The 25,235-nt window shown below is 49.0% G+C and overlaps 1 protein-coding gene across 3 annotated transcripts; it reads left to right on the top strand.

Annotated features, from left to right (window-relative positions):
• Positions 1–1,106: 1,106 nt before the first annotated feature.
• Positions 1,107–21,427, top strand: ITGB1BP2 (integrin subunit beta 1 binding protein 2). 3 transcript variants are annotated; one of them, XR_010919676.1, is made up of 12 exons: positions 1,107–1,454; positions 4,355–4,404; positions 4,614–4,670; positions 7,211–7,359; positions 7,507–7,625; positions 7,891–7,949; positions 9,411–9,481; positions 9,963–10,065; positions 12,924–13,043; positions 14,147–14,209; positions 20,445–20,795; positions 20,984–21,427. XR_010919676.1 is itself a non-coding variant. In XM_067547931.1 (11 exons), the coding sequence occupies exons 1-11, from the start codon at positions 1,391–1,393 to the stop codon at positions 20,697–20,699; spliced, it is 1,110 nt and encodes a 369-aa protein (XP_067404032.1). In that variant the 5' UTR covers positions 1,107–1,390; the 3' UTR covers positions 20,700–21,427. The 3 variants fall into 3 exon arrangements, 2 of the variants coding, with proteins under 2 accessions (XP_067404032.1, XP_067404033.1); XM_067547931.1 differs by having other exon boundaries at positions 20,445–21,427; XM_067547932.1 differs by lacking the exon at positions 20,984–21,427 and having other exon boundaries at positions 20,292–20,575.
• The last annotated feature ends 3,808 nt before the right edge of the window (positions 21,428–25,235 follow it).

Genomic DNA, 25,235 nt, shown 5'->3' with positions numbered 1-25,235 from the left:
CCTTGCAGTCGGCTGTTGGATCCGTATTGTCTCTCCCGTGCCTCTGCCTCCCCCCTCCAGCCTCAGTCAGAGCTAGACCATGCAGTGGCAGTAGCAGGTGCAGGTGACAGAACACCTGGCTGAGCCCAGCATTGCCTTCTGAGAGGCCATGCAGCTGCTTCCCTAGGCTTTGCCAATGCCCGGCAGCAGCTGTTACCTCCACGGCCGTTCAGCAGGGCCAAGCCAGCCAGTGGAGAAACTTGCTCTCAAGGGCTGAGGGCACCCCCTACTCCTTTTACCCACAGCTGTGAGCTGTTACAAGTGCAGGGGAGTTATCAATTAAACATTAAACAATCAATTTTTAGCAGTTTAAATGGGTTCTTTATTAAACGATTTTTACATCCTTAATCTGAACCGTGCTGTGTCCCTAGCCCAGTATTTCCATACACCAGAGCTGAGACTTAGAATTGCTTACTATAAATGTTATTTTCCCTATTAGTAAAGTTCAGGATACGTAAATGTATTGCCTCATAACTCGGTCTCCTCCTTGTGACGAATTAAAAGTAGGGATATGATTAGAAAACGTCAACATAAAAATAGCACCTGCCCAAGCCCTGTTCCAACAGTGTGGCCACATACACGCACTGTGATTGAAATCGTGCTTTCAGCATGTTATCTAACCTGTTCATCTGCTCGACTCAGGTAAGGATGTTCTCTGTCTGGACTCCAGGGACACTATACATGTAATAAATACCCCAGTTCACAATCACATACATGATTGTGCTGGACTCTTCAATAGACTCACTAGCTACATTCTTATGACAGATGGCGGTGGTGCAGGGAGAGGAAGCCAACTTGGTTTCCCAAAGTCAGACTCATCTGGTCACTGGCAAAATTGTGCAGCTGTAAGCTGCATGAATGTGGTGTGGAGTCACTGAGTAGAACAAAGAAAGGCCTTTTGACTGAACATAGCCTTGGCTGCAGCCTTCCTAGCACAGGGATTGTATTATTATTCACACCAGGGCATGGAAGTTTGTGGCTTACACTAGGGATACATTTGGCTTCTTTCTGATTTTGTTCCTTTTCCCTCCTGCAATTGCTATAGTCCCTTCCCTCTCAGGAGGAGGTGGCAGGACAGAAATGTCTGCTCAGACAGAGTGTTCCTTGGGACCTGACAGACACGTCCAGACAGCTGCTGGGCCTACATGCCCATCTTTGGGTTGCTCTCTGACTGCCCCTCTCTGGCTGCTCCTAAAGATAGATAAATCCCATCTCTCCTTCCAGCCTCTCTCTGCTGCAGGCTTTATAGAGATATGGAGGAGACAGTTTAATTAGCGCAGGGACAGGAATGTGTTCACAGGACTTTTCCACACTGGGCAGGAGTTACAGTTATTGTCTTTGACCCTTGGAGATGGATTTGCTGTGTTACCACAAGGGCTGTGGGCAAAGGTTTGATGCCGATAAGAACTCTGAAGGTAAGTGGCTTTGTTTACAGGAGGTGCTGAGCTGAGACGTGAGCTGGTTTCCTCAATCTGTCCCAGCGTTTCCTTGCCCTTTGGCAGGTCACAGACGTTGAACTGGTGGGATTTCTAGTGAGCCAGTGGCTCTAGCTGATTCCCTGGCTCTTGGAGATGCCAGCCTGAGTCAGCAGCATTCAGCTGCACATGGAAAAAATGAATAGATGGTGTCTGAAAATGTAGAATGGGCTGCACATTTTGCTCATAGCCTGACACCAATCCACCCTGAATTGCATGGTAGGGTTACGGTAACCTGGGGCCCTAGGTGTGAAAACAAATTAGGCCCCCTTTCCCCATCCAATTCCCTGAAAGTATTTCACTGAGTTGTAAGCATTTTAATGTTTTTGCCAGGGCCAATTCTCCCAATAAGCCAGGAGCCTGTGTGAGTGATCTAGTGAATGTCAGGTAAATGGAGGCAACTGGTATCAATGAGAGCTCCCTTCTAGACGGGGGCTGAATCACTGGGGCACAGCAGCTGTGGATGGGGTTCAAGGTACACGGGGGCCCTAGGCACTGTTCTTAGCTGGGCTGGGTTCCTCAAGGCCTGGAACAGCCTCTCTGGTTCCTGAGGTTCAGGAGACCCAGGGCAGGGCAGTGGCTGTCCAGAGGGCATCTACTGCAGGTGCCTGTCCCAAGCTGAGTATCTCATTCAGGTGTAAAATGCAAATCTGGGATGTGCGACCCTGTGGAACACCAGACCTAGAGATAACCCAGCCTGACTGAGCCAACAGATTGCGTTAGAGAAAGGGTAGGGCAGGCAAGCCTTCTCGTTGCAATCTGCCTCACTTCTGTGGGACAAGGACTAGCTGGCTCCTGCTCTGACAAGCACCTCACTGACGGCTGGTGTAGGCTTCAAGACAAACAGAATGCACGCTCCGCTGGGCAAAAGGGAAGCTTAGCACTTTAATCCCAATAGCTCCTAGCTGGATCAAGGCAGGAGCACTGGTTGTGGGGAGCTCCAGTTACTTCATTCCCAGCCTCTCCTAGAAGGAGGCACTGTAGGAACCAGTGCAGAAGTTCTGGCTGTGGATGCGTGGGGAATGTCCCACCAACTCCAGTCGCAGCCTCTCCGAGCAGGGTGTGCTGTGGGGAGCAGGGCAGGAGTGCTGGCTGTGCAGGGGAGCTGCCGGCTATTCCAGCCCCAGGCTCTCCCAGCAGGGTAGCCGTGACAGACTGTACCCCTGTGTCCACACCCCACTCTGTTGTAATAACCTTTGTCAGAGTATGCCTTGTGAGGTATCATCATCATCTGTTAGTCAATATTGCCCTGATCAAATGTGTGGCAGCATTGTCTGTGAAGTTATGAGGCCCCTGGGTGGTGATCTCTACACATGTTCGAAACGGAGGTTGGCAGACAGGTCTGTCTCACAGGAGTGGGTGCTCTGCTTAATTTATATTTAAGCAATAAAGAGAGTCATCAAGCAGGAATGGAAACAAAAGAAGCTCCAACAGGTGAGGAACAACAGCAGGGAACATCCTTACAAATAGACTCTGTCTCCTGAATCTCAGCTGGAAATGTTTTTCAAGAGAGGGACTGACTTTCTGAGGGATAAAATGTGGGACAAACACCTCAAGCCACCCTCCCTCTCTCTGTCCATCCATTCACTGCACAAGACGGGACAAACGAAGCAGCCATTAAACAGAAGAAGGGGTCGTGGCCAAAAAGTTTGGTCATCAAGACTGTTGAGCGCATGTACTGAGCAAATCTTTGCTTTGAATTGAGCACAGATCATTAAGTTAGGCACTAACTGTGTTTTATCTTTATTTTTCTTGTAACCACTTCTGACTTTTATGCCTTGTTACTTGTATTCACTTACAACTGATCTCTTTGTAGTTAACCTTTGTATTGTTTGATCTAATCCAGTGTGTTTAAATTGAAGTGTCTAAAGAACTAATTAAAATAATAAGCTGGTTTGTTATTAGCTTTAAAAATAGCAGACTTATCATATTTGTATTGTCCAGATGAGGGCTGGGAATTACAGGACATATAGTTGTAGAGGAAAACCTAAGATGGGGGGGAGGGGGAGTGTCTTGGGGTCACCCTGTAGCATACCCAAAGCTGATGAGAGCAAAGGTCTGGCTGGCTGGCTGCAGTTCACACACATGACCACAGCTGACAGTGTCTTACATGCTGGAGGCTGTTTGTGAGCAGTCCAGGTGGAGGCTACAGCAGCAAGGCATTGTAAAGGGCACCCCAGGTGGTAAGAGGGCAGAGGTGACACAGCTACTCATTAGTCTGGATTGCAGCTGGTATGTCACAGTGGCACAGTGAACTAGGGTTTATGCATGGCTTGTTATGTTACATGAGATTTACACTAAGCACTGGTGTAGCAATTGTATACGAGTCTCACATGTGGTAGATGGAAACAGTCAAAGAGAAGTTACAGTTTGCTGTTTTCTGTTTGCTTATTTTGGGTAAGGGAAATAGAAACAGACAGTAAAACTTAAAAATGAGCAACAGCAAAAGAACGTCAAGGCCTGAGCTGGCCAGATTGGAGAAAGAAGAGAGAGACAGAAAACATGAGTACGAAAGGTGGCAGGAGACCTGAGAAAGGCAGGCAGAAGAGCAGTGGCTGGAAGCTGACCATCAGCAAGCCATGGAGCTGGAAGAACAAGAAGAAGCTACCCACCAGCAAGACCTGAAAGACTGTTTATGAGCGGCCCAGGTGGGAAGTGCTGCAGCCAGCATCATAAAGCATCCAAGGTTATGCGGCAGGGTGATGCAGCTACTCATTAGTCTGGCCTGTGCCCGGGCTATGTCACAAGATGCAGAAGGGAGCCAGGCAGGATCGCTGGCTGATGGCTAGGGATTTGTTTCCTGAAGCACTGACATTCTCTGCTTTGTTTTCTGCTCATAGATTCCTGTGTATATCACCCAGGTGTTCCCATATTCCATGATGCCCTGAAGGTGAGTGAGGTGGTAAAGGTACAGCTCTTGTCATAAGTTCAGACCCAGGTGCCAGACACAGTGACCTCCTGAGGTCTGGGCGACAATCCATGTGCATATGCAGGACAAAGGGAGATGGAGGCTGTAAGGACGTGTGTGTTTGATGAGGGGATCTAGAGTTCAGCGTACTTGTCTATACCTGATCATCTACATTCTGTTCTTGTGCCCAGGGCTGGTCTTGTTGCAAGAAACGAACCACAGACTTCTCAGAATTCCTCTCCATAAAGGTATGTTAACATCCCCCTCAGGTGCTCCAGCCGCCACCTCACCCTGACACACCTGGCCCCCCAAAACAAAGCACCAAAACCCCCTGGCTCCCTGGCTGGTCCATTCCTGGCCAGTTCCCTATCCATGGCTGGTCTGTCCCTGCCATGTCCATTTCCCCATCCCGGCTCCAGCCAGTCTGTCCCTGTCCCAGCTGGTTCACTGCCTCCATGCAGTCTGTCTCCTCCCCATCCAATTCCCTGCCCACCATTTGGTCCCTCCCTGCCCCCACCCAGCTCCTCTTGTTCCTCTATTGTAGTGGGAATTCTCTTAGACTAATGCTGTTGTTCATCTGAGTCCTAGATATCAGTTGATGGGCATGAATCTGCCTTTCTCAGTCTCGCAAGGATTCTGCGTGGCTCACCAGTCATATTTAACATGGCTGAAAAACCTCCTTCCCTTTTTTCCTAAACAACTCTACTTCCTCATTCCTGTTGACACACCACTCTCGTTTTTATCACTTAAGCAGTTAACTTGGAGGCCATCTCTAACTCCTGTCCCGCCTTCTCCCATCACATCCAGGCTAAACCCAAATCTTGCTTTTTCTTCATTTGCAACATATCACAATCTCCCATCACCTCCTCCATCCCAATAGCTAACAGAGCTTCTCAGACCCAGGGACGCTCCAGTTTTGATTATTGCAATTTCTCCCTTCTGGATAACTGTTATACACGTTACCCTTCAGCAGCAAAGGGCTGGTACATAGGAAGAAGAGCCAGAGGTCCCTCTGTGATGCTCCACAGAGGTCTCCAGGTTTGTGAGGCACCCTACCCTCATCATGAGGAAGTCTTGTTTGTGCCTGCTGCGGATCAGCTCCTTGAAACCACCAGCCTCTGGCAACACAAGTACAGCCTTCCAGGCCTCTGCTGGCCTCGGTCTGTCTGTACAGGTAGTAATAGGCACACACCAAGTGCCGAATTCTTAGAGCGTTCCCTATAGTGTCCAGGCCCTCTCTGCGGAACACTCACAAAACTAGCAGGCCTGCAGTTCCCTAAGGAACGGTACTCCAGCTTGTAAGATTCAACTCAGGAGCAGCACTTTGCTTAATTCCACAGCACGGAGACAGATTGGGGCTACGTCTTCATTTGCCGCCGTCAGATCGACTTATCTGGATCGACTGAGCGGTCAGTGCAGACCTGCTCAGTCGATCCAGAAGTTGACGTACTGAGACCACCTTAACAAGTGGCGTAGCACCGCCTCGACGGGAACGCGGTTCCCGTCGGCGCAGTGCAGTGAAGACGGCACACAGAAGAGAAGCAGAGAAGTCGACGGGAGTTACTCAAGTTTTTTGCGTAGCTTGTGTAACTCTGGTCAACTGGTGCCGAATCTCCGAGGTAAGTGTAGACAAGCCCTTATTGTGAAAACAAGACTACGTTTATCATCAGAGAACAGAGATTTAGGTGATAGTGAGAATACTGGAAAAATTGGTTACATACAAATCAAAATCATGACGTGCGTTCTAGAGACAAAATGTACCTACCAAGTTATCCTCTTGTTTAACGAACCTTATCTCACCAGCATTTTCAGTGAAGCCTGGCTGAGACCCTTCTGTCACAAAGCAAACTTGCTGTCTGTTACTTTCTTGGTGATGGGTGCTAGGGTGTCTTTTTGTCCCCCAAATATAGTGAACCTCAGCCCTGTCCCCTGGCTGTTTGCATTTTCCTGTTACTTTTCTCTCATTGAAGTTTTCACAGTTCTTCATTAGCATTCGGTTCAGACAAGGGAGAGGTGACCCATTGTGAACCATACAATACTTAATTTATGTGTAAACAGGGAGACACTTCTTGTCTGACAGAAACCTGTTCTTCACCTTTGCTAGTGGCCGGTTCCTAGACATGGACCTCAAGAACATAATTTTCAGTATACGTACATAACTCCTTACACAGCATCTATACATGCAGTTAGTGACAATATTGATGACCAGTGGAACACTGGCTTTTGTCTGAGACCTTACACGACGTTCTTTGGTGAACTAGACTGTACCTCCCAGCGCCAGGAGATCCTTGTCGCTCCCAGCATCCCTCCGCGGGCCTTGCCCATTGGCACTCCTGCTGTGCGTGTTGGCTGCTTTTGGGCACAGGTTCCCGATAGTTACTGCAGACCGGCCTCAGCGTGGCTCTCTGTGCTCTTGGGCTGTATCGCACACATCTTGGCTGCTGCATTAGCGTCCTGGCTGCTGCGCTTTGTGGGCCTCAGGAGCAGCCTTCCTCTGCAGTGTGGGGCCTGGGTCCTGCCGGTTTGAAGTAGCATAAATGGTGCGTGCTCTGTGTGTAATGTGAAGTCACTACATCATAACCTGATGATGTCAGTAGCTCAGCCAGAGGCTAGGGGCCTATTACAGGAGTGGGTGAGTGAGGTTCTGTGGCCTGCGATGTGCAGGAGGTCAGACTAGATGAGCACGATGATCTCTTCTGGCTTTAAAATTTGTGATCCTATGACCATGACCAAAAGCCCCTCAGGTGAGGAGGTTAGGCTTTTCTCTGTTCCCCCTCCCACCCTCCAGGGCTGCATGAAGGGGTATCACAGCAATGAGAAACCCCCCGAGCCCTTCAGGCCAGAGGAGACCTCAGACAAGCTGAAGGCGAAGCCAAATACAGAACTCATCATCCAAGGACCAAAATCAGCTGAGATGATGCAGCGTGAAAGGCCAAGGTGAGTCAGTTACTGCCTAATGGGAACCTCCTTGCCATGCGGACAGCCTGTTCCTGTTCCCTCTCAGGCTGAGGCAGGGAAGGTTAATCTGAGTGTTGAGGAAAACAACACAGGTTTGGTTGTGTTGTGTGTGGTTTTTCTTTCCAGCGCTGATGAGCCAAGCCAGCCACTGCTGATTAAAGTGTCCAGATCTCTGGAGGAGACCCTGGAGAAGCTGAATCTGGCTTCCAAAGATCAGTGCCCAGAGGGAGCTTCTTTGTGCAGGGGTGAGAAGATGGGGATGGGCCTGGTGGGTGGTCTTGGGCTGTGTATTATGGATGCACAACTCAGAAACAGATATGTGTGTCATGCAGGGGCACTGCAGGTGAGTGGTTGGGGTAGAGCTGTGCACTGGGGGCTATGGACTGCTCTCCTGGGAATGGTGAAGAATAATGTGGGTCAGGGTCCTGGGTGATGGGTCTGTGGCGTGGAGGCCTGGGTAAATGTCTGAGCCTGATAAATAAAGCTCTCTGTGCTATGTGTTGATTGCAGCAGAGGCCATGCCGGAGGTTAGAAGTGGCACTTCCTGTAAGAACTCAGGCTGTAAGGCGGTGAGTTGCACCCTTGGCTCTTTGTGTTGGAAAGTCCAGGTCCAGGTATCCCAGGCTCTGTGGAATCAGATCTCAGAGCTGTAGCTCACTGGACACATGCTCCCTTTCCTGCTGATTCAGTCTCATGTCCAGCACTGGCAGAGGCCAGTTTTCTGGGTTTGTTTGGCAACTGGGGGCGAGCAGGTTTTTGTATTCTTTCTAGTGCCCACCAAAAGAAGTAAGTGTCAGCACCAGGGACAGGAACATCTAGCTGCATTTGCTTCAAGCACAGTGAAGGTTTGGTTTGGAATCTGCTGGCCCCATGGCAAATATGGCATCTCCACTCCCCTGGCACCAAAATCCAACAGGCTTCCCAAAAGCTCTTACAGAAGGACCCACTGGCCATGAGAGCAAGCCCCTAGAATGGTCTGCATGGCAGAGAGCAACTCTTTCACACCAACATTTCACACCCGGGTGACCTTGTAGTGGTGTAACTTCCTACCCCAGACCCTAGAGTAGGGGTACCCAGCCCGGCGGATCTGTGCAGCCCGTAAACATGGGGAGAAGGAAGGAATTCAAGGTGTTGGGGAAGGAGGGAGGGAGATTATTAGGGTGAGAGCGGGATCCAGAAGGAAGTAGATTGAAGGGTGTAGGGAGAGACTGGGAGGAAAAGGAAAGGAGGCAGAGCAAAGAACAGGGAGTGTGAAGGATAGCGAAACCAGCCGGGAGCAGTTAAACACACCATGTGGGAAGCATGAAAATGGCCAGGAGGGAAAGGTGGCAGGCCAGGGGCTGAGAGAATTGCTAATATTGAGTGTATGTCTCTGTCCCCAAGCCCATGGTATCTGAGCCTCCCATCCCATACTGCATCCCAACATCCGAGTGACGCATCCCTGGCCCCACAAGGAGTGGCAGAGCTGGGACTTTGAACTGCATCCTTGTGCCTGTGCCCATTCCTATGTGCACAACTGAATGCATGTGCACCCCCAGTGTGAGCTGCCCACGAATCTGGTTAACCAGCCTCTAGCATGGCTTTGTCCCTAGACTTTAGCTCTTCCGAACAGACAGTTGAAGCTGTGCCTTTGGAACGTGCCTCGCTGCACTACGCAGCAGGCCTACGTAAGAAACCCTCCACCCTCACTCCTGCTAAATGAGTCTGCCTCGCAAACTGCTTGGAAATCCCACCCAGGCCACCCCGCTTTGCAGCTGTCAAAAACATCCCTGGAAGTCCTCCGAGAACCTTATCTGCAGCCAGAGCAGCAGGGCCTGGGGACTTCAACTGGATTAAAACTAATCCAGATGTTTAAGGGGAGGGTTGGGGAAGGGACAGCCGGTGAGAGGTCCTGAGGCTCCGGCAGTCTGAGGCCAGCTGCACTTTAAGCAAAGAATAATTATCCTTCCACCTGCCCTAAAGGTGCAGGGAAGGTTTCATTGTATGCTGCATGCTTTGCTGATCATTCCCACTGCCTCTTTCTCTTGCAGAGCTATAAGGGGGCCGAGAATGCAACAGAGGCTTGTACTTTCCACCCAGGAATTCCTGTCTTCCATGAGGGGTAAGCAACATCCTTTGGGACCAGGGTACTTTGATTTCCAGCCTTGTAAAAAGCGTCCAGCTGCCTGCCCGAGGCCCGCTCTCCCGCTATTCAGCGGCAGAACAGGCAGCAGCACAGCAAGCTTCCCTACAAGGAGGGTCCCTGTAGGGCTGAGAGGAGCTCATCCTAGGGCCCATTCAGTCCACAGCCCCTCGAACACAGCAGACAGTTTGGGGTTGTTATTTTTATCGTGTGGACATATGAGGCACCAGCTCCTTTCACACACAAAGGCGAGCGGATGGGCACATTGCTTGGGCCTGGCTGATCTTGTTCAGACTGGAGCTGTCGGTACCATATCCCCCATGGTCAGCCTCTTGAGTGTGCCAGTTCTCTCTGCCTCCACCTATTTCTAACCCTAAGCCCCTATAACAACCATCTTCCCTAGGCTCACTTGTTCCTTTCCGCCATTCCCAGATTCATTTGTTTCTTGCTCTTTCCCCAGTATGAAGTACTGGAGTTGTTGTGGCATTAAAACTACAGACTTCAGTGCATTTCTGGAGCAAGAGGGCTGCAGCACTGGAAAACACAGCTGGCTAAAGAAGGAGGTATGTGAGCCTGCCAGGAAGCACACCGCCCAAGGTCTTCTAGCAGGGAGCAGATAGCAAAGGAAGCCTGAGCTGTGCCTGCTCTGTACTCTGTGGTGGTAACTGCGGTATCTACTCATCACCCTTAATGAATTCTTAAAATAGTACATGCAAAAAAAGGGCGCTCATGTAATATTATGGTTGAAGCCATGTGAACTCTGAGTCCTCGAGCGTGTGCATGATCCAACTCTTTCCTTTCCTGATCACACAGCACAGACAGAAACACAAATACCTGCATTGGAGCATCTTGAGTGATAGACAAAGGGGTAGGTTAGGCATGAAGTGCCCAATCCTGCTAATATTGTTTATGTAAATAATCCTGCATTGAAGGGAGTGGGACTGGGCGGGGACTGCTCACTATGCCACTTATTTACAGGCTTAGTGGAGTCACAGGATGGAGAGAAATGAACGTCCTTTCCATTTTATTTTCTTATTTGCTCAATAATGTGTCACTTTGCTTAGTGGCAAGGAATCTGACACTATTTATACTGGCAGTGCTTTGAAGATGGAAACCACCATACAGGTGTTGTTGTTAGGCTTTGTGTCATCATGTGATAAGCCATACCGTAGTGCCCATGAAGACAGGGGCAGCAGGACAGGCTGTGAAGACCTTAACTGCATTTCTGGAGTGTAGTGAATGCATCCCTTTCTCCACCTGCTGCCTTAACTTAAGCTTTTGCATGTCACGTTCGTGAGGGTTTTTTTTTTAAACTGAGGATAAATGAAAGCATCGTATTTGAAAATGGATTTGAATTTCTGATCCTTTTTCAACCTTTTCTTACACTTTTTCCCCTGGTCTGAGACCAGGCATGAGCAGCTTAGTTCAGAAGGCAGGTATTTCAGAAAGTTACAAACCCTAGAGACAGATGCATAAAAAGAAATGCCACCTCAGCCAAATCTAATGGAAATGAGCTAAAAAGTCAAAGCCTGATAGGAAAAATAAATACAATCTGCCCAGACAGTGCAGAATCCTGAGCAGCCGCCACATGAGTGACCCTCAAAGGGATGCTGAATGCATTTCAACAGGCAGTGGGATTGGGGAATTGGCCTTGAAGACACATCCAAGCTGATGCAGCATCTGCTTTTTCCGTCAGTAAGTGCAAAGGGGTATCTTCTACCACACACTGACTTTTCCTTTGAAGGTTTGCAATTCAGTACTGCCCAGCCCCAGCCCTGCTGCGCTTTTAAAAACCACATGAGAGAGGACAAACTCAGGCCAGCACATGCCTGGCCTTTGAAACATTCTGCTATTACCTCTGGACATCCAACTGTCTGACGTCGGCAATGTATTCATCTCAGCTGGCACTGCTGTTTATTACTCCCCCTTTGTGTCCAGTGCAGCTAGTGTAACATGAGCCAAACAACGTCCTATGCCCTAATGGAGTGTTGCTTTCCCTGCACTGCTACTGCTGCTAGTCAGATGGCTCAGACTGGAATTGGCACCATTCGTTTTAACACCTTAGAAGCCCCTGGTGGGTGACAAACAGAGAAGTTAAGCAGAGTTAGTTAGCAAGATAGGGGCACTGAGCTCAGCTACTCTGAGTGCCAAGTCCATGCTGCTAAGATGGTCTGCGTGTAAGGCCATGTCTATACAGACAGCGCTGCCGGGGAGCAGCTGTACATCCGCTGATGATGAATGGGAGAGAGCTCTCCTGTTGACATAAAAAATCCACCTCCACCAGCGGCAGAAGCTCTGTCTCCTGCCCACGTAGCGCTGTGCACATGAGCGCATAGGTTGGTATAACTGATGTCACTCGGGTGGGTGTTTTCGTCACACCACTGAGTGACGTACGTTATGCAGACATAGGCTGTAGCGTAGACATAGCCTTAATATAAGCAGCTGTTTGCTAGGGAGGAAGGTCTCCTGGCCCAATCCTCCCCTCCCCTCCTCGCCTCTCTCTGGTTATTATGCAGGCAGCTAATGTCCTCTCTGGCTCGGAGAGAGAGAGATCAGATAGCCCTGTGTCAGCACCTCCAAGTTCCCAAAGCCTTTGACTGGCTTTCAAAGGGAAAGGCTGCTCAGGAAACGTTTCTCTGGTTATAGTATTTTGGAGGTTGAGGCACAGAACAGGCTGAGAGAGAGAAGTTCAAACAATTTATGGTCCTTTTCATCTTCAAAGATGTCCTAGACATGAAGCCTCCTTCTGACACAGAGTAGGTGAGTGAGTATCAGCCAGCCAGCTGGACTTTTGAATACAGGAAAAGCCTCTCAAACAATTTCTAGCTCCAAACATGTCTTTGTTCGGTACTTGCAATGACAGTGTTAGTCTGATTTGAATTAAACGTCTCCCTAAAACGGCTTTGTTGAGAGGTGTCAGCCCCCAAAGTGTTCCCGCACTGGGGCGATGAGCGCGAGAGGTCCATGGCTGGAAACAGAGGTTTCATTTGGGCGGAAGGAACAGCACGGAAGTCCCTAGATGCTATTGGAAGACTGAATTGTGTACCTTTGAGCAGTCCTGTCCAGTTCCCTGGGGGGCCTTAGGAAAACCTGGTGAGGATCTTGCTGTAGAAGAGGAGGAGGGTGGATATAAAGCGTGATGCAATTCTTCTGGTGACAGTGGTGTTACCCTCTTTATTCTCATTGGGCTGTAGCCTGGTTTGGCAATGACGCTTTTCCTTTATTTAAAATGTAAAACGCCCAGTGTTACATTTGAAGTGCTGGGCCAGCTTTGCCTGTAGCATTGTTCTGTGACACTATCCGGTAGTTAACAAACTAGTGCCGAGCTCTGAGGCTAAATCTCTTTTCAGCCACTTGGGAGGGAGATCCAGCTTGTGTGCACTGGAGGCTGGCATGAGTAACAGGCTCTTTTCCTCACCAGGATAAGAAGTTGGTGTCTTGTCGACAAGACTGGCATCAAACCAGCAGCCAAGTGGTGGTGACTATTTATGCCAAGAATCCTCTGCCAGCACTCAGCTGTGTGAAGGCCAATCGCACTGTGGTATGTGGGGTCAGGGCAAACAGACCTAGAAATGCAAAATGCTGTCCTGCCGCATGCTACGCAGCACACCCAGCAACAGGCAGCTGCTCTCAAGGCCAGGCACTGTCACAGCCAGCAGGCACTTGGTATGCATGCTAGCGCTCCAGAACAGCACCATAAACACCCCACTTCTCACAGACTGGTGGGGCAGGCCTGATGCTCCTGAGAAGGAAAATGGGATACCTCCTCCGGCTCTACCCAGCTCTCTCTCCTTTCTACTGGTGGCTGCAGGGAGTTGCCACCTCTCTCAGTTTTTGTGGGACAACCTGATATTACTAGGACTACGCTGCTTCCTGCTAATGGGCTGAGACACCACCTCATGCTAGCAGTATTCTATCCATTGGCTGCCTTAAAGATACTGTTGATCCGAGTATTGCTGCCCTGGCTGAGGGCAGGGGATTGCCTTTAACGGGCTTTGTTAATTTCTGTGGTGTGGTTCCCCTGAGGGCTGTCCTCTGTGGAGATGCAGCCACAGGGAGTTGTTTTGTCACTGCCCCTCACTGTGCGAATGAAGCTGTGTAGAGAGTAGATAAGGTGTGTTAAGATTGGTCATAGGAACTGCCAAGCTGGGTCAGACCAATGGCCATCTAGCCCAGTGTCCTGTCCAAGAGCAGCCAGGAGCCACCCCCTGCTGACATCCCCAGCAGTTGCGCTGACCCGGCCCCTCTGGCGGGGGGCGGGAGTGACGGGCTGGGCAGATGGCCCCAGGCCGCCCGGCGGTGGGCCTACCTGGCCCCTGCGTGGCTAGGATCCCTGCAGCTTTCTCCTTGCGCCCAGCGCAGGGGTGGAGGGGCCAGGATGCGGAGTGCCCGGGTCAGCACAGCCATTAAGCGTGTCACCGGGACGATGGGGGCTCCTCCTCCAAGGGCCCTGCCGGTGCCCCACCTAGGCTGGCACCTCGGGCCATGGCCCCCTCCCACGCCTCTCCTTGGCACACCACTCGTTCTAGAGGTGACACCTTCCCCTCGCTGTGTGTCTTTGTTGCTCGATCACTCACCGGCTCTGCAGAGTTGGTCCCTCTTTGCCCTACTTGCTAAGAGACCTTTCTCTTGTTTCTCTTTCAGCTTGATGTCCATATCACTTTTGAAGGAGACCAGGCTTTCCAGGCAAAACTGGATCTCTGGGGGGTAAGGTTCCTGTTTATCTTGGTTCCCTTATTCCAGCAAACTGGGTGATAAGTGTCTGGAAGGGGGCTCAGGTGCCAAGATGTAGATTCACAGATTCCAAGGCCAGAAGGGACCATTGTGACCATCTAGTCTGACCTCCCGTGTAACACAGGCCAGAGACCTGCCCCGAATCATTCGGAGAGCAGAGCTTTTAGAAGAACAGCCCACCTTGATTTAAACGTTGCCTGTGATGGAGAATCCACCATGATCCTTGGTACATTGGTCCCAACCGTTCATTGCCCTCGCTGGTAAAAGTTTGCACCTTATTTCCAGTCTGAATTAGTCTAGCTTCCACTCCCAGCCACTGGGTGGTGTTAGCCCTTTCTCTGCCAGCCTGACGAGCACCTCACAGTAGAACCTGAGAGTTACGAACGCCCTGGGAACGGAGGGTGTTCGGAACTCTGAACAAAACGTTAGGTTGTTCTTTAAAAAGTTTACAGCTGAGCATAGACGTGCTACAGCTTTGATACTTCACTATGCGGAAGAACAATGCTGCTTTTAAACATCTTACTTTAAACCAAACAAGCACAGAAACCGTTTTCTTACCTTGTCAAATCTGTTTTGTAAACTTTCCCTTAGTTTTTAGTAGGTTTCGTTTACCACAGTTCTGTACTGCATTTGCCATTTTTGGGTCTCTGCTGCCGCCTGATTGTGTACTTCCAATCCCAAATGGGGCGTGTGGTTGACCGGTCAGTTCGTAACTCTGAGGTTCTACTGTATTAAATATTTGTTCCCCATGTAGATGCTGGCTGACTGACTGTGATAAAGGGACCCCTTCACCTTTTCTTTGTTAAGATAAGCAAACTGAGCTCACTAACAGGCATGCTTTCTAACCCTTTCATCAGTCTGAACCCCTCCAATGTATCGACATCCTTGCATTGTGGCCCCTGAACTGGACCCAGAGCAGTCAGCACTCTTGGGGAAGCACTGCATGTACAAACGTTGACTCTCTGGAGCCTCTGGCACTGGCTTGGACTGGGCTGGCATCCCACAGTTTGACCTTGGACCTTCTCATAAGGCAAGGGGCCATCACTTTATCGAGAGTCGAGCCTCTCCAGCATGCCCCCTTGTGGCCCTGCCATGCACTGTCCCCCCCCCCTCAGGTTCTTTCAATCAATTACCAGACTTAAGCTGGCTCAGAACATGCACCCTGCACCCCCCGCCTAGAGGAGACTTGCTTTGTTAGTTGTCCCAGGTCACACTGTTCTGTGTCCCAATTCAGGAGACACCCCCCACCTCAGACACCTTCCTGGAGCTGGGGTTGTGCTTCAGACGGCACGGTCTCTCCTTATGGCAGCAGCCCCAGTTCTCCTCCTTGGGCTGAGCTGTCCTTTTGCCAGCTGTAGGGCCTTAGCCAGCTCCCCCTCAGGTGGCCCTTTTTCCCTCAGTGACTCCTCAAGCTACGAGGATCCAGCAGGGAGCCTTCCCCTTTCTTACTCCTTGCAGTGTCTCCAGACATCTGCATCAGGCAGCTTCGTTATTCCTCCGGAACAGCAGCTAGTGGTTGGGACCCACCACGGGAGCGAGCACCACTCTGTGGTGGCTTCTCTGTAAGCCCCTTTATTTAGCGGTACCACTAATTCGCCCCTGTTCCTGTCCTCTGACAGGCCTTCATAGCCCCTGCGGTAACGCCGACCAATTGCATTGGTTTCACTGGCCACTGCTGCTCTGACACTGGGGAGCTAGACCAACCCTGCTTACTGGGGCAGCTACCTTCTGACACGTTTGTTCCTGGGCTGTAACAGTGCCCAAGACCTGAGCCCAGTTCCATCCCCACTTGATTCCATCTCTCCCAGAACCAGAGGAGACTCTGTTCTACTCAGCTTTGGATATTTCTTTTCCTTTGCAGCTGGAGGGATGTGGGCAGCTGGAAGTGCAGTGGTAGCTAAGGCAGCATGGGTCTCCTGACACTGTATAGAGCTTCAGGAAATCCATGGGACTTTCACTGCTATGATTTAGCCTGTGCTTAGCAGTGTACTAGGTGGCTCACGGAAACAAGTCAAGAGCCAGACCCTGCCCAAAAAGAGCTTATATTCCAGCTTTAAAAAATTATTCAAAAGTCAAGCACTTAAAAGTTATGAAAGGCCAGCATTAAGGATGCCTGTGCAACCTTAACTCTGCCCTCTTGGGTGTATGTTTTTTTTCCACAGGATTCCTGTCTCATTCAGTGCACAGGATGGGTGGTGTTAATTCAACAGTTTTTCTTCTTGTTGACTAATGTGTGACCCCAGGCCTTATTTACAGCACACTATTCAAACTCTGCTCTGAATAAAATGTCATTTCCCCATGGGCTTTTCTTGGCACTCATCACTGTAGTATCTATACAGCTCTGTTTCATCCCAGGACCACCTGTTTTCCATCAAAGCATGTTCAGTGCCATCAGTTATGCTACCATCTGTTAATTCTTTGCTGAGGGCATCCCACAGCAGCCTTTCCAAGGATTTTGCCTGGGATCAGTGTCTGGCTGGCTGGCATATAGTTATCTTCTTTATCTTTTTAAATATTGGCATTTTCCTAGTCTTCTGAAACTTCTCCAATGTTCCAAAATTCGTTATAATCAACATTAATGATTCAGAGAGCACCTTGACTATATGGTTTAGTACTTTGGCATGTAAGTTATTCAGTCCTGTTGATGTTAAAGACTTTAATTGAATAGCTGCATCCTCTGCATTGAATGTAATGGGTCATGTGGAAAAAATACTAGTGATCATGTAATTAGAGAGCATATCATGATGCATGCACACAAGGGGTGTCAAATTAAGGGTGCACTTGCAGCCTTATTTCTAGCATTTCCTAACGTTAGAATGCTTGGCTTTGCAACCTTAACATTCTGCTAACATGGTTTTTGTGTCTAATTTACTAGAGGACGACACACTTTGCAGTGTCTGTATACTGAATACAGTGTACACAGCAGGAGTTCCTTTCATTCCTCCCTTCTCTACAACAAGCTCCCTGGGGGCCACTCTCCCACCTCCCAGGTTTCAGGGACTCCCTGCAGTGCACCCACCCCCTCTCACACCTGGCACTTTGTGTGCTTCCCAGTCTCCTCTTCACATACCAAGGATTATGTGACTCCCCCCCTTTTTCCCTGTTCCCCCCATGTCATGTGCCACCGTACCTGTCCTGCGAGGGATTCAGTGCGTCCTCCTTTGCCTTTTCATTCTGCCTGAGAGCTAAATCATGAAGGATGTCAACATTTTAAACCTGTTGGGAGGATGGGCAGAGCTGAAATGGAGAGGCTGTAGTGCTGGAAAAGAGACTGTTTGCCATCAACCAGTTCTGTGATCTGTAGACAACACCACATTGGCTGATGCTTTGCTAACTAGCTGCAAGGGCTTCCAGGTGTTCTTCATTTCTCCCTTCTGTCTCCTTGTCCAGCCAGTCCCATCTTCTCACCCACAATCCAGGCTCCTCATCTGATTTCAGTACCCCCATACACACACACTCCCTCTTTGTCCCAGTCACCTTCCCCAGCCAGTTCCAGTATCCTCTCCCCTTGCACATCCAATCAATCTTCCCGAGGTGGGGGGGCAAGGCCAAAGTGTTGGGGGAATTAAAGTATTACTTAAATACCCTGCAGAGTACAGCTGTAACATGAACAACCAGAATACAAAATCTAGCCACATTATAATAGCTAAGATATAATTATAGTACAAACAAATGAAAAAAGAGACAGCTTTAGTTATAAACATCGGAACTGCATTTTATTTTTCAACTTCATGTATTGTACTTCACTTGCATTTATCATTTTACTGCGTGTGCTCCATTATTATTATGATTGAATTGTAACGTGCAATTCGGTAACATTACAATCCAATCATCCTTGTTTATATACAATGCCTGTTTCAACAATCCTAACCCTAAATTGCAAATTTCCTTGGAAAAATGGCATCAGCAAAATAAATAAATAATAACAACAACAAACTCCTTTGAAGGGAAGTGAACTTGCCCCATATAAGAGCTACTATATAAAATTATTTTTTCTAATGTTAAATAAAACCCTAAATATAGTTTTAGAAAACCTAACAAACACCATTAACAGGCTATAGCAGACAGAGACAATATGCTATCTCTAAAACACAAAATGTAAACTTAATACAGTTTTGTTCACATGATCATGTGATTGTCTAGGATTGTAATGGAGATCTAGGAATGATCTAATCTGATCTCATAGTGCATCTTGGCCTTTAGCAGTATGATCATGTTTTTCAAACAGTGCATATGTTTCTTTTGTTAAAAAGGGGGAGAGGCACGGCCCCCTGGACCCTCCTGGTTCTGACACCAGTGCTCCCAGTCCTGTCCCCATTCCCCCCATTGGCTCTCACGTTCCTTGCCCAGCCATTCCCAGTATCACCACTAGCTCCCAGTCCAAAGTTCCTTGGCCCAAGCTACTCCCTCTGCTAGCCCCACCTTCAGTCTCTCTCTTGTCCCCTCTGCATTTGAGTTCAGTTGCTTTCTCCTTCACTCTGTCTGGCACCAACTGGGCAGCATGGAGCGAGAGAAGGAGGGACTTCATGCTCTCAATCGTGTGTCAAGCCCCAGAGTGGCACACAACAGCGGGGAGTAGCAACTGCAGAAGAAGTCCTGCTCCGCCCCTGCAGCAGGAGACTGGAACATCCTCAGTGCAGACAGAATGTTCAGCTACTTGAACTGCCAACGTCTAGCAAGTCTCTGCTGAACATGTGCAGACTGAGATTCTCTCAAAGATGTATACACTGGCCAAACTGCAAAAGGCACGTCCCTCACACCAGCGTAACCCCTCTGTCAAATGTCAAGTTCCTGCTCCAAGTCCTTCCCTGCATAGACGTGCTAGAGCTTCTCAACAAAAGAGCTGTAAGAATTGTTTTAACCTGGGCAAAACAATGTCTATGTTATATACAGCTGAAAACAGGGTCTTATATTGGCGCATGTTGGCCAATCTTCAGTATAGTCAGCACTGCCAGCTCTGCCTACAATTCAGCCGGTGAGTAACGAGTAACAGGCCAGAGAGAAGCTGAGTGTGACAGTAGGGCCTGGGGCAACTCCATTCACACATGTCGAGGTGGGGTGTAGCATGTGTATCTATTCTCTGTGGGCTCACACAGCAGCCAGAACGAGCTCTTTGGCTCACACAGTCTGATCTTGCATCAGGCAGAGTGCCTGCAGTCCCACTAACCTGCCACGCATTTCAGCCAAGGTGACAGTTTTGCTCATAATTCACAGCATTCCTACAGTGCTTTTACAATCCGTAACCAAACTAATTCTTCAGCAGGGGCTGTCATTCCTCCTCTTGTACAGTGTGAGAAACTGAGGCACAGACAGTGACATGACTTACCGAGGTCACATGGTGAGTCTAGTACAGCCAGGACTAGGACTTAGGACCTCCTGACGCCCATCACTGTGCTCAGTCCTCCAGACCAGATTGCCTCCCTATTCTACTACTATGTAGCCTAAACATTCTCTTCAGTAACTGCAGGCTGTTGCTCCTGGCCCCCCCAACTATCTTCTGAGTGGCAAGGAGAGAGAATTCTCTTATTTCCTTGGCGCATTCCATAGCCCTACCCCCTTCACACCATCTTCCTGTAGCAACGCCTTTTTGGACCTTTCTTTGCCTGTGACTATAGTTCCTTTAGTTTTGCGGTGTCTCTCCTCAACTGTGCACCACATCTGCACCACAGCATCCTGGGGCACTGAGGTGGGACTCCTACGTCTCTGCATGGCATCCTGAGGCCCCCAATCCATGGAAATGAAAGCCAGTTGGTTGGGCCTATCACTGCAACACAGTTAGTGCCCTCCCTGACTTTACCCATGCGCCCTCCCTTCTAGGTAGCTGAGAAGGGTACTAGCTTTGCTGTAGTGGAGGCTCAAGTGTTCTGGCTCATTTACCCCAGTTTCAACTTGTGCTTTCCATTCCCTCTCCCTGGGCGACCTTCCGCTCTTTCCAGCCCCCCACAAGAGAGCATCAGCAAAACAAATATCAGAGACTCCTCGAGAAATCACGGTATGAATGTCCGAGGTACACAAGTCTTTGGTTTACATTCTGCTCTGTCTCTTGTCTTTACAGTGTCTTCTAGCTAGCTTCTCAAGGAAGGCAGCAGCTGCACGGCTGGGCTCTGCATAGAACGGCAGTAAGAAATGCCTGTCCAGCTAGTGCATCTGACCGAATGCCCTTTGCACTCTTGCTTGCTGTGACTTGCCTGCCCCATTCTCGCTCTAGGTCATTGATGTACAGAAGAGCTTTGTAAACATGGTGCCCACAAAGGTGGAGATCTCCCTGCGAAAGGCCATTCCCATGACTTGGGCCAAACTGGAGCACCTCCAGCGCAGCTCTCAGACCAGACAAGAGCAGACTGAGAGAGCTACTACGGATGCTGAGGAACCCAAAGGAGCTCAATGGGAAGAGTCAGACGACAGCTTGAGCTGGTCGGAAGAGTCAGATGAGGAGGGGGAGGAAGGAGCAGCAAGCAAATGACATTCATGTCGCTTCTCCAGAAGGTAGACTGAAGTCTGCTTCTTTCAGAGACAAGCATCTCTCCAAGTTGCTGTAGGACCCCAGCACCATCTCCAGGTGAGCAGATTGAATTCCCTGGAGACTGAGGGCCAGCTCTGAATTTAAAATTGCTAGAGACGCTGCCTCACAAGTGTAAAGAGTTCAGCGTACCTTAGTCTTTCTGGCATTAGCTGCACTGGGATATTTCTTGTATACTTTGGAGGAAATTAAATAGCAGCTACTAAAGTTCAACATTTTTAAATCAGCAGGCCCAGATAACTTGCATCCAGGAGTTTTAAAAGAGCTGGCTGAGGAACTCACTGGACTGCTAATGTTAATTTTCATTAAGTCCTGAAGTACCAGGGGAGTTCCAGAACACTGGAAGAAAGCTAATGTTGTGCCAATATCTAAAAAGGTAAACCAGATGACCTGGGTAATTATGGGCCTGTCAGTATGACATTGATCCCAGGCATGATAAGGAAGTGTCTGATATAGGACTTAATAAAAAATTAAAGGAGAGTAATATAATTTATGCCAATCAACATGGAGTTATGGAAAACAGATCCTGTCAAAATTAATTTGATATATTTTTTGAATGAGAGTACAAATTTGCTTGTTAACGGTAATAGTGTACCGCATGATATTTTGATTAAAAACCTGGAATATTAACATGGCATATATTAAGTGGATTAAAAGCTGGCTAATTTATAAGTCTCAAAATGTAAATATAAATGGGGAATCATCATTGATGTGTGTTTATAGGGGGTCCTGCAAGGATCAGTGCTTGACTCTACACTATTTAATATCTTTATTAATGACATGGAGAAAACATAAAACCATCATTGATAAAGTTTGCAGATCACCCAAAAATGGGGATGGGGGTGTCAGTAATGAAAAGGACAGGTCACTGATACAGAGTGAGCGGCATCCGTTCATAAGCTGGGTGCAAGCATACAATACACATTGTAATATTTATAGATTCCATGCCCAAAAGGGACCACTATGAAAATCTAGTTTGACCTGTATACCACAGCCCATGGACCTTCCCCAAAATAATTCTGAGAGCATATCTTTTAGAAATACATCCAAGATGACTGAATGAAAATGTATACCGCTAGGAACAAAGAATGTAGGCCATTCTTACACAGTGGGGGACTCTATCATGGGAAGCAGTGACTCTGAGAAAGATGGGCGAGTCATGGTGGATAATCAGCTGGCTATGAGCTCCCAGTGCAACGCTGTGGCCAAAAGGGTTAATGTGATCTTCGGATGCATAAACAGGGGAATCTCAAGTAGGAGTAGAGAGGATATTTTACCTAGGTATTTGACACTGGTGTGACCACTGCTGGAATACTGCATCAAGTCTGGTGCCACCAGTGGTGGAGTGTGACTCTTTTGACAAGTGAGGCAAAAAATCACAGAATCAATGAATCTACGACTACAGGTTATAAGGTAGGTGGCAGCAACTCCTCCTCCTCCATTTTGAATGGGACCCAAACTAGTTGGTGGCCTCTGGGCATGCCTGCTGGATCGGGCCATACATGTGATAGGCAGGTGAACACCTACCTTCTCCAGGTTCATGGACAGTTCTGGGTTTCGATGGGAGGCAGGAGACTGGACATCCAGAGGGAGCCAGCAGTGCACATGCCAAGAGGCAGGAACTTTTACCCTGACAATTTAGGTGCTGATTGAGTTTAGGCACCCACAGCGATTGGTGGGAGTTTTGTGGGTTGCAGTGGAACCTAAACCCCTTCATGAATCTGGGCATAAGAGCTTTACTGTTACTCAGGTCCCGGTAGAGTTCCACAACAGTTGGTGTAACCTGTCCGTGCCTAGGGTAGACCATCTGAAAATGCCAAGGTCAGGGCAGGCTGCAAAAGGAGAGCAGGTTCTCCCAGCGCTGGTGGGTGACACTGTAGTCAGCCTTCCCAACCAGCTACAAACAGTGCTTCTGATTCCCCACACTGGTTATCAAGGAGCTAAAAACAAAATATGCACAGCCCCCTTTACTGCATTTCCATCTCTGGCCCTAATCAGCCACTAGGTCCATTAAAGAGAGAAGGTATTTAAGCCTCTCTGCTCTTTATCAAAAAGGTTCTCCTGACCCCCAAAGGGTCAGCCGCATTACCAGATCAGTATAAGTGTGGGTCTTACCCAAAATACTTCGCTGCCAACCAATCCTTTAGTAACTAAAACTAAATGTTTATTATAAAAGGAAATAACAAACGATAAGAGAAATGTTAAAGGATTAAAGCAATCACATACATACAAATGATTGGAAAGTCCATATATCAGATTTTTCATTAGAATTGTAGAGTTTGCAGGCTTGTACAGTCCCTCTGGTGTACATCCAGTACCTGGATGGGTTTCAATCCTTTGTTTCACAGCTTCAGTTGCAGATGAGTTGATCCAGAGGTAGTTGAAAAGACTGACAACTGAAGACAAAATGGATGTGATGCAGCTGCCTTTTATGTCCTCTGGCCTTTTCCATGCTTCTTGTGGAAATTTACAGAAATTAGATGGCGTCTAGGGTCACATGAGTAAGTCCTGATGACTCATCAGGTGTATCTCTGGCTTCTCCCCTTGACCCAGTGTACCTGTGAGTTTCCTTAATGCACCATTAAGTCGACTAGTGCTGCAGCCATCCTGTCTGGGGTGTCGCCTAGACACACAGCACAAGCTGAAATACAAAACAATGTAGGATTTGCTGGCGCCACTGACGACTGCCATGTGATGGGGTTAAGTTATGAGGTTCTGTTTCTTTATCCTGCCATATTCCCAACCTTCTTTCCCTTGTCCCCTGCCCACATTGCTTTTGTTTTCATGGAGGAAGCCAGGTTTGCTGAGCGCATTTAAACACAGTCCATCTGGTCATTATAGGTGGGCCAGTGCCAACAACGTGGGTTTTGCCCCTGAGGCCTCTGTGTTTGCATAGGGCAGAAAGTGTAAGAAGATGCCAATGGGAGCCTCAGCCCAGCTCCCCGTCAGTCTGTAGTTGTACGACCGTCATCCTTTCTCCCCCCACCCCCCGCCCATTTCCCCAGGCAGCATGAGCTTCTCTGTGCTCAGGTCTCCCTCTTCGGCTGTGGCTACACTGCATCTGGGACCTAGCCTCCCAGCCCGAGTGGACAACCTTGCACTAGTGGGTCTTGAGCTAGTGTGCTAAAAACAGTGTGGCCGTTGTGGCTTGGGCAGCAGGTCTCAAGCCCCTTGGTCTGATCTTGGGCAGCTACCACAAGTCTCTGCCAGAATTGCAACATCTGGACTTCTATTTTTAGCGTACGAGCTCTAAAAGTGTAGTAGTGTAGACCTACTCGTTGTGCTCAAGAACCCTCCATTAATGGCTAGACTGCTGGGGCAAAGAGTCTGGATGGAAGGGACGAGCCCCAGAGAACTGAAGAGTCCATGAGGATGTTCTCCCTAGCAGGGAATGGGAGTGGGGACCCATCCAGTAGCTCCCAGTTCAGTAAGACTTGGTTCTGTTAGCGACTTCTCTTTTCATCACCAGCTGGAAAGTGGTTGGGACAGTCCCTGAGCCTTTTGTTTAGTTCCTGCTCAGGGCCTCATAGCTGTTGCTTCCCTGGTTTCATCTATCCTTTGTCTGGGGCTAGCAGGTTGAGTGGCTTGTGGACTCCCCTTGCTCTCAGTTGTATGGTTGAGGGGCAGAGTAATTGTGAGCGGAGTGAGGCAGGAGGATGCTTGGCAATAAAGCTCTTGCTGATGAGATTATGTGCTGCAGAGTGGCCGAGGCAGTACCTGGGTGGTATTGCTTAGGGCAGTGGTTCCCAACCTTTTTGGTTCGAGGGCCACAGATATCATTGCTACAGGCCTGAAGGGCCACCAGTCTATCAACTAATCAAATAATGTATTGATGTATACTGTGACAGGTTCAGACTAGCCGGCTACTGGAGAGAGCTACTATTTGAATTCCGGGAAAGTGGGCGAGCATAGCCCACCCATTGCTAAAGGCCCCTCTCCCAGCCTATGGGGAGGAGCCACTGGACCCAGGACTCAATTGATTGCGGGGGACAACTAATGAGAAAACAGGCAAGGGCGTGAGGGTCAAAGGGTCAAACAGTGGGAACCAGAAGGGGACACCAAGCAGAGAACCCTGGACACCGCCCACTGTTCCTGAAAGGTGTCTAGAGAGCCAACGGATGCTGCCCAGAGGAACTCTGCCTGAATATGTGAAAGGATGGAGGAATGAAAATAGGCCCCGCAGTCACAGAGCACCCCCTCAGCCAACCTCCTCTCTCTGGTATTATAGATGGCCACCTTGGCCAGCACTAGGAGGAGGTTGATGAGGAGGACCCGTGACTTTGTGGGACTCCGGATGGGGTGTGCGTAGAGGAACAGGTGTGGGGAAAAGTGCAGCCGGAACCTCAGCAGGAGGTTCTGGAGGACCCAGAACAGGGGCTGCAGCCTGGCGCACTCGAGGTAGATGTGTGCCAGGATCTCCTTCATGCCGCAGAAGGAGCAGGTGTCAGGGCGAGTTGCACCCTGTCCCTCGGGAGTCAG

This window comes from Emydura macquarii, unplaced genomic scaffold (assembly GCF_026122565.2).
Source record: "Emydura macquarii macquarii isolate MOO-44397 ecotype Brisbane River unplaced genomic scaffold, CSIRO-AGI_Emac_v2 contig_1253, whole genome shotgun sequence".
In the NCBI taxonomy this organism is placed as follows: Eukaryota; Metazoa; Chordata; order Testudines; family Chelidae; genus Emydura; species Emydura macquarii.
Note: the sequence above shows the minus strand (reverse complement) of the source record. Positions and strands in the feature narration are given on the sequence as shown.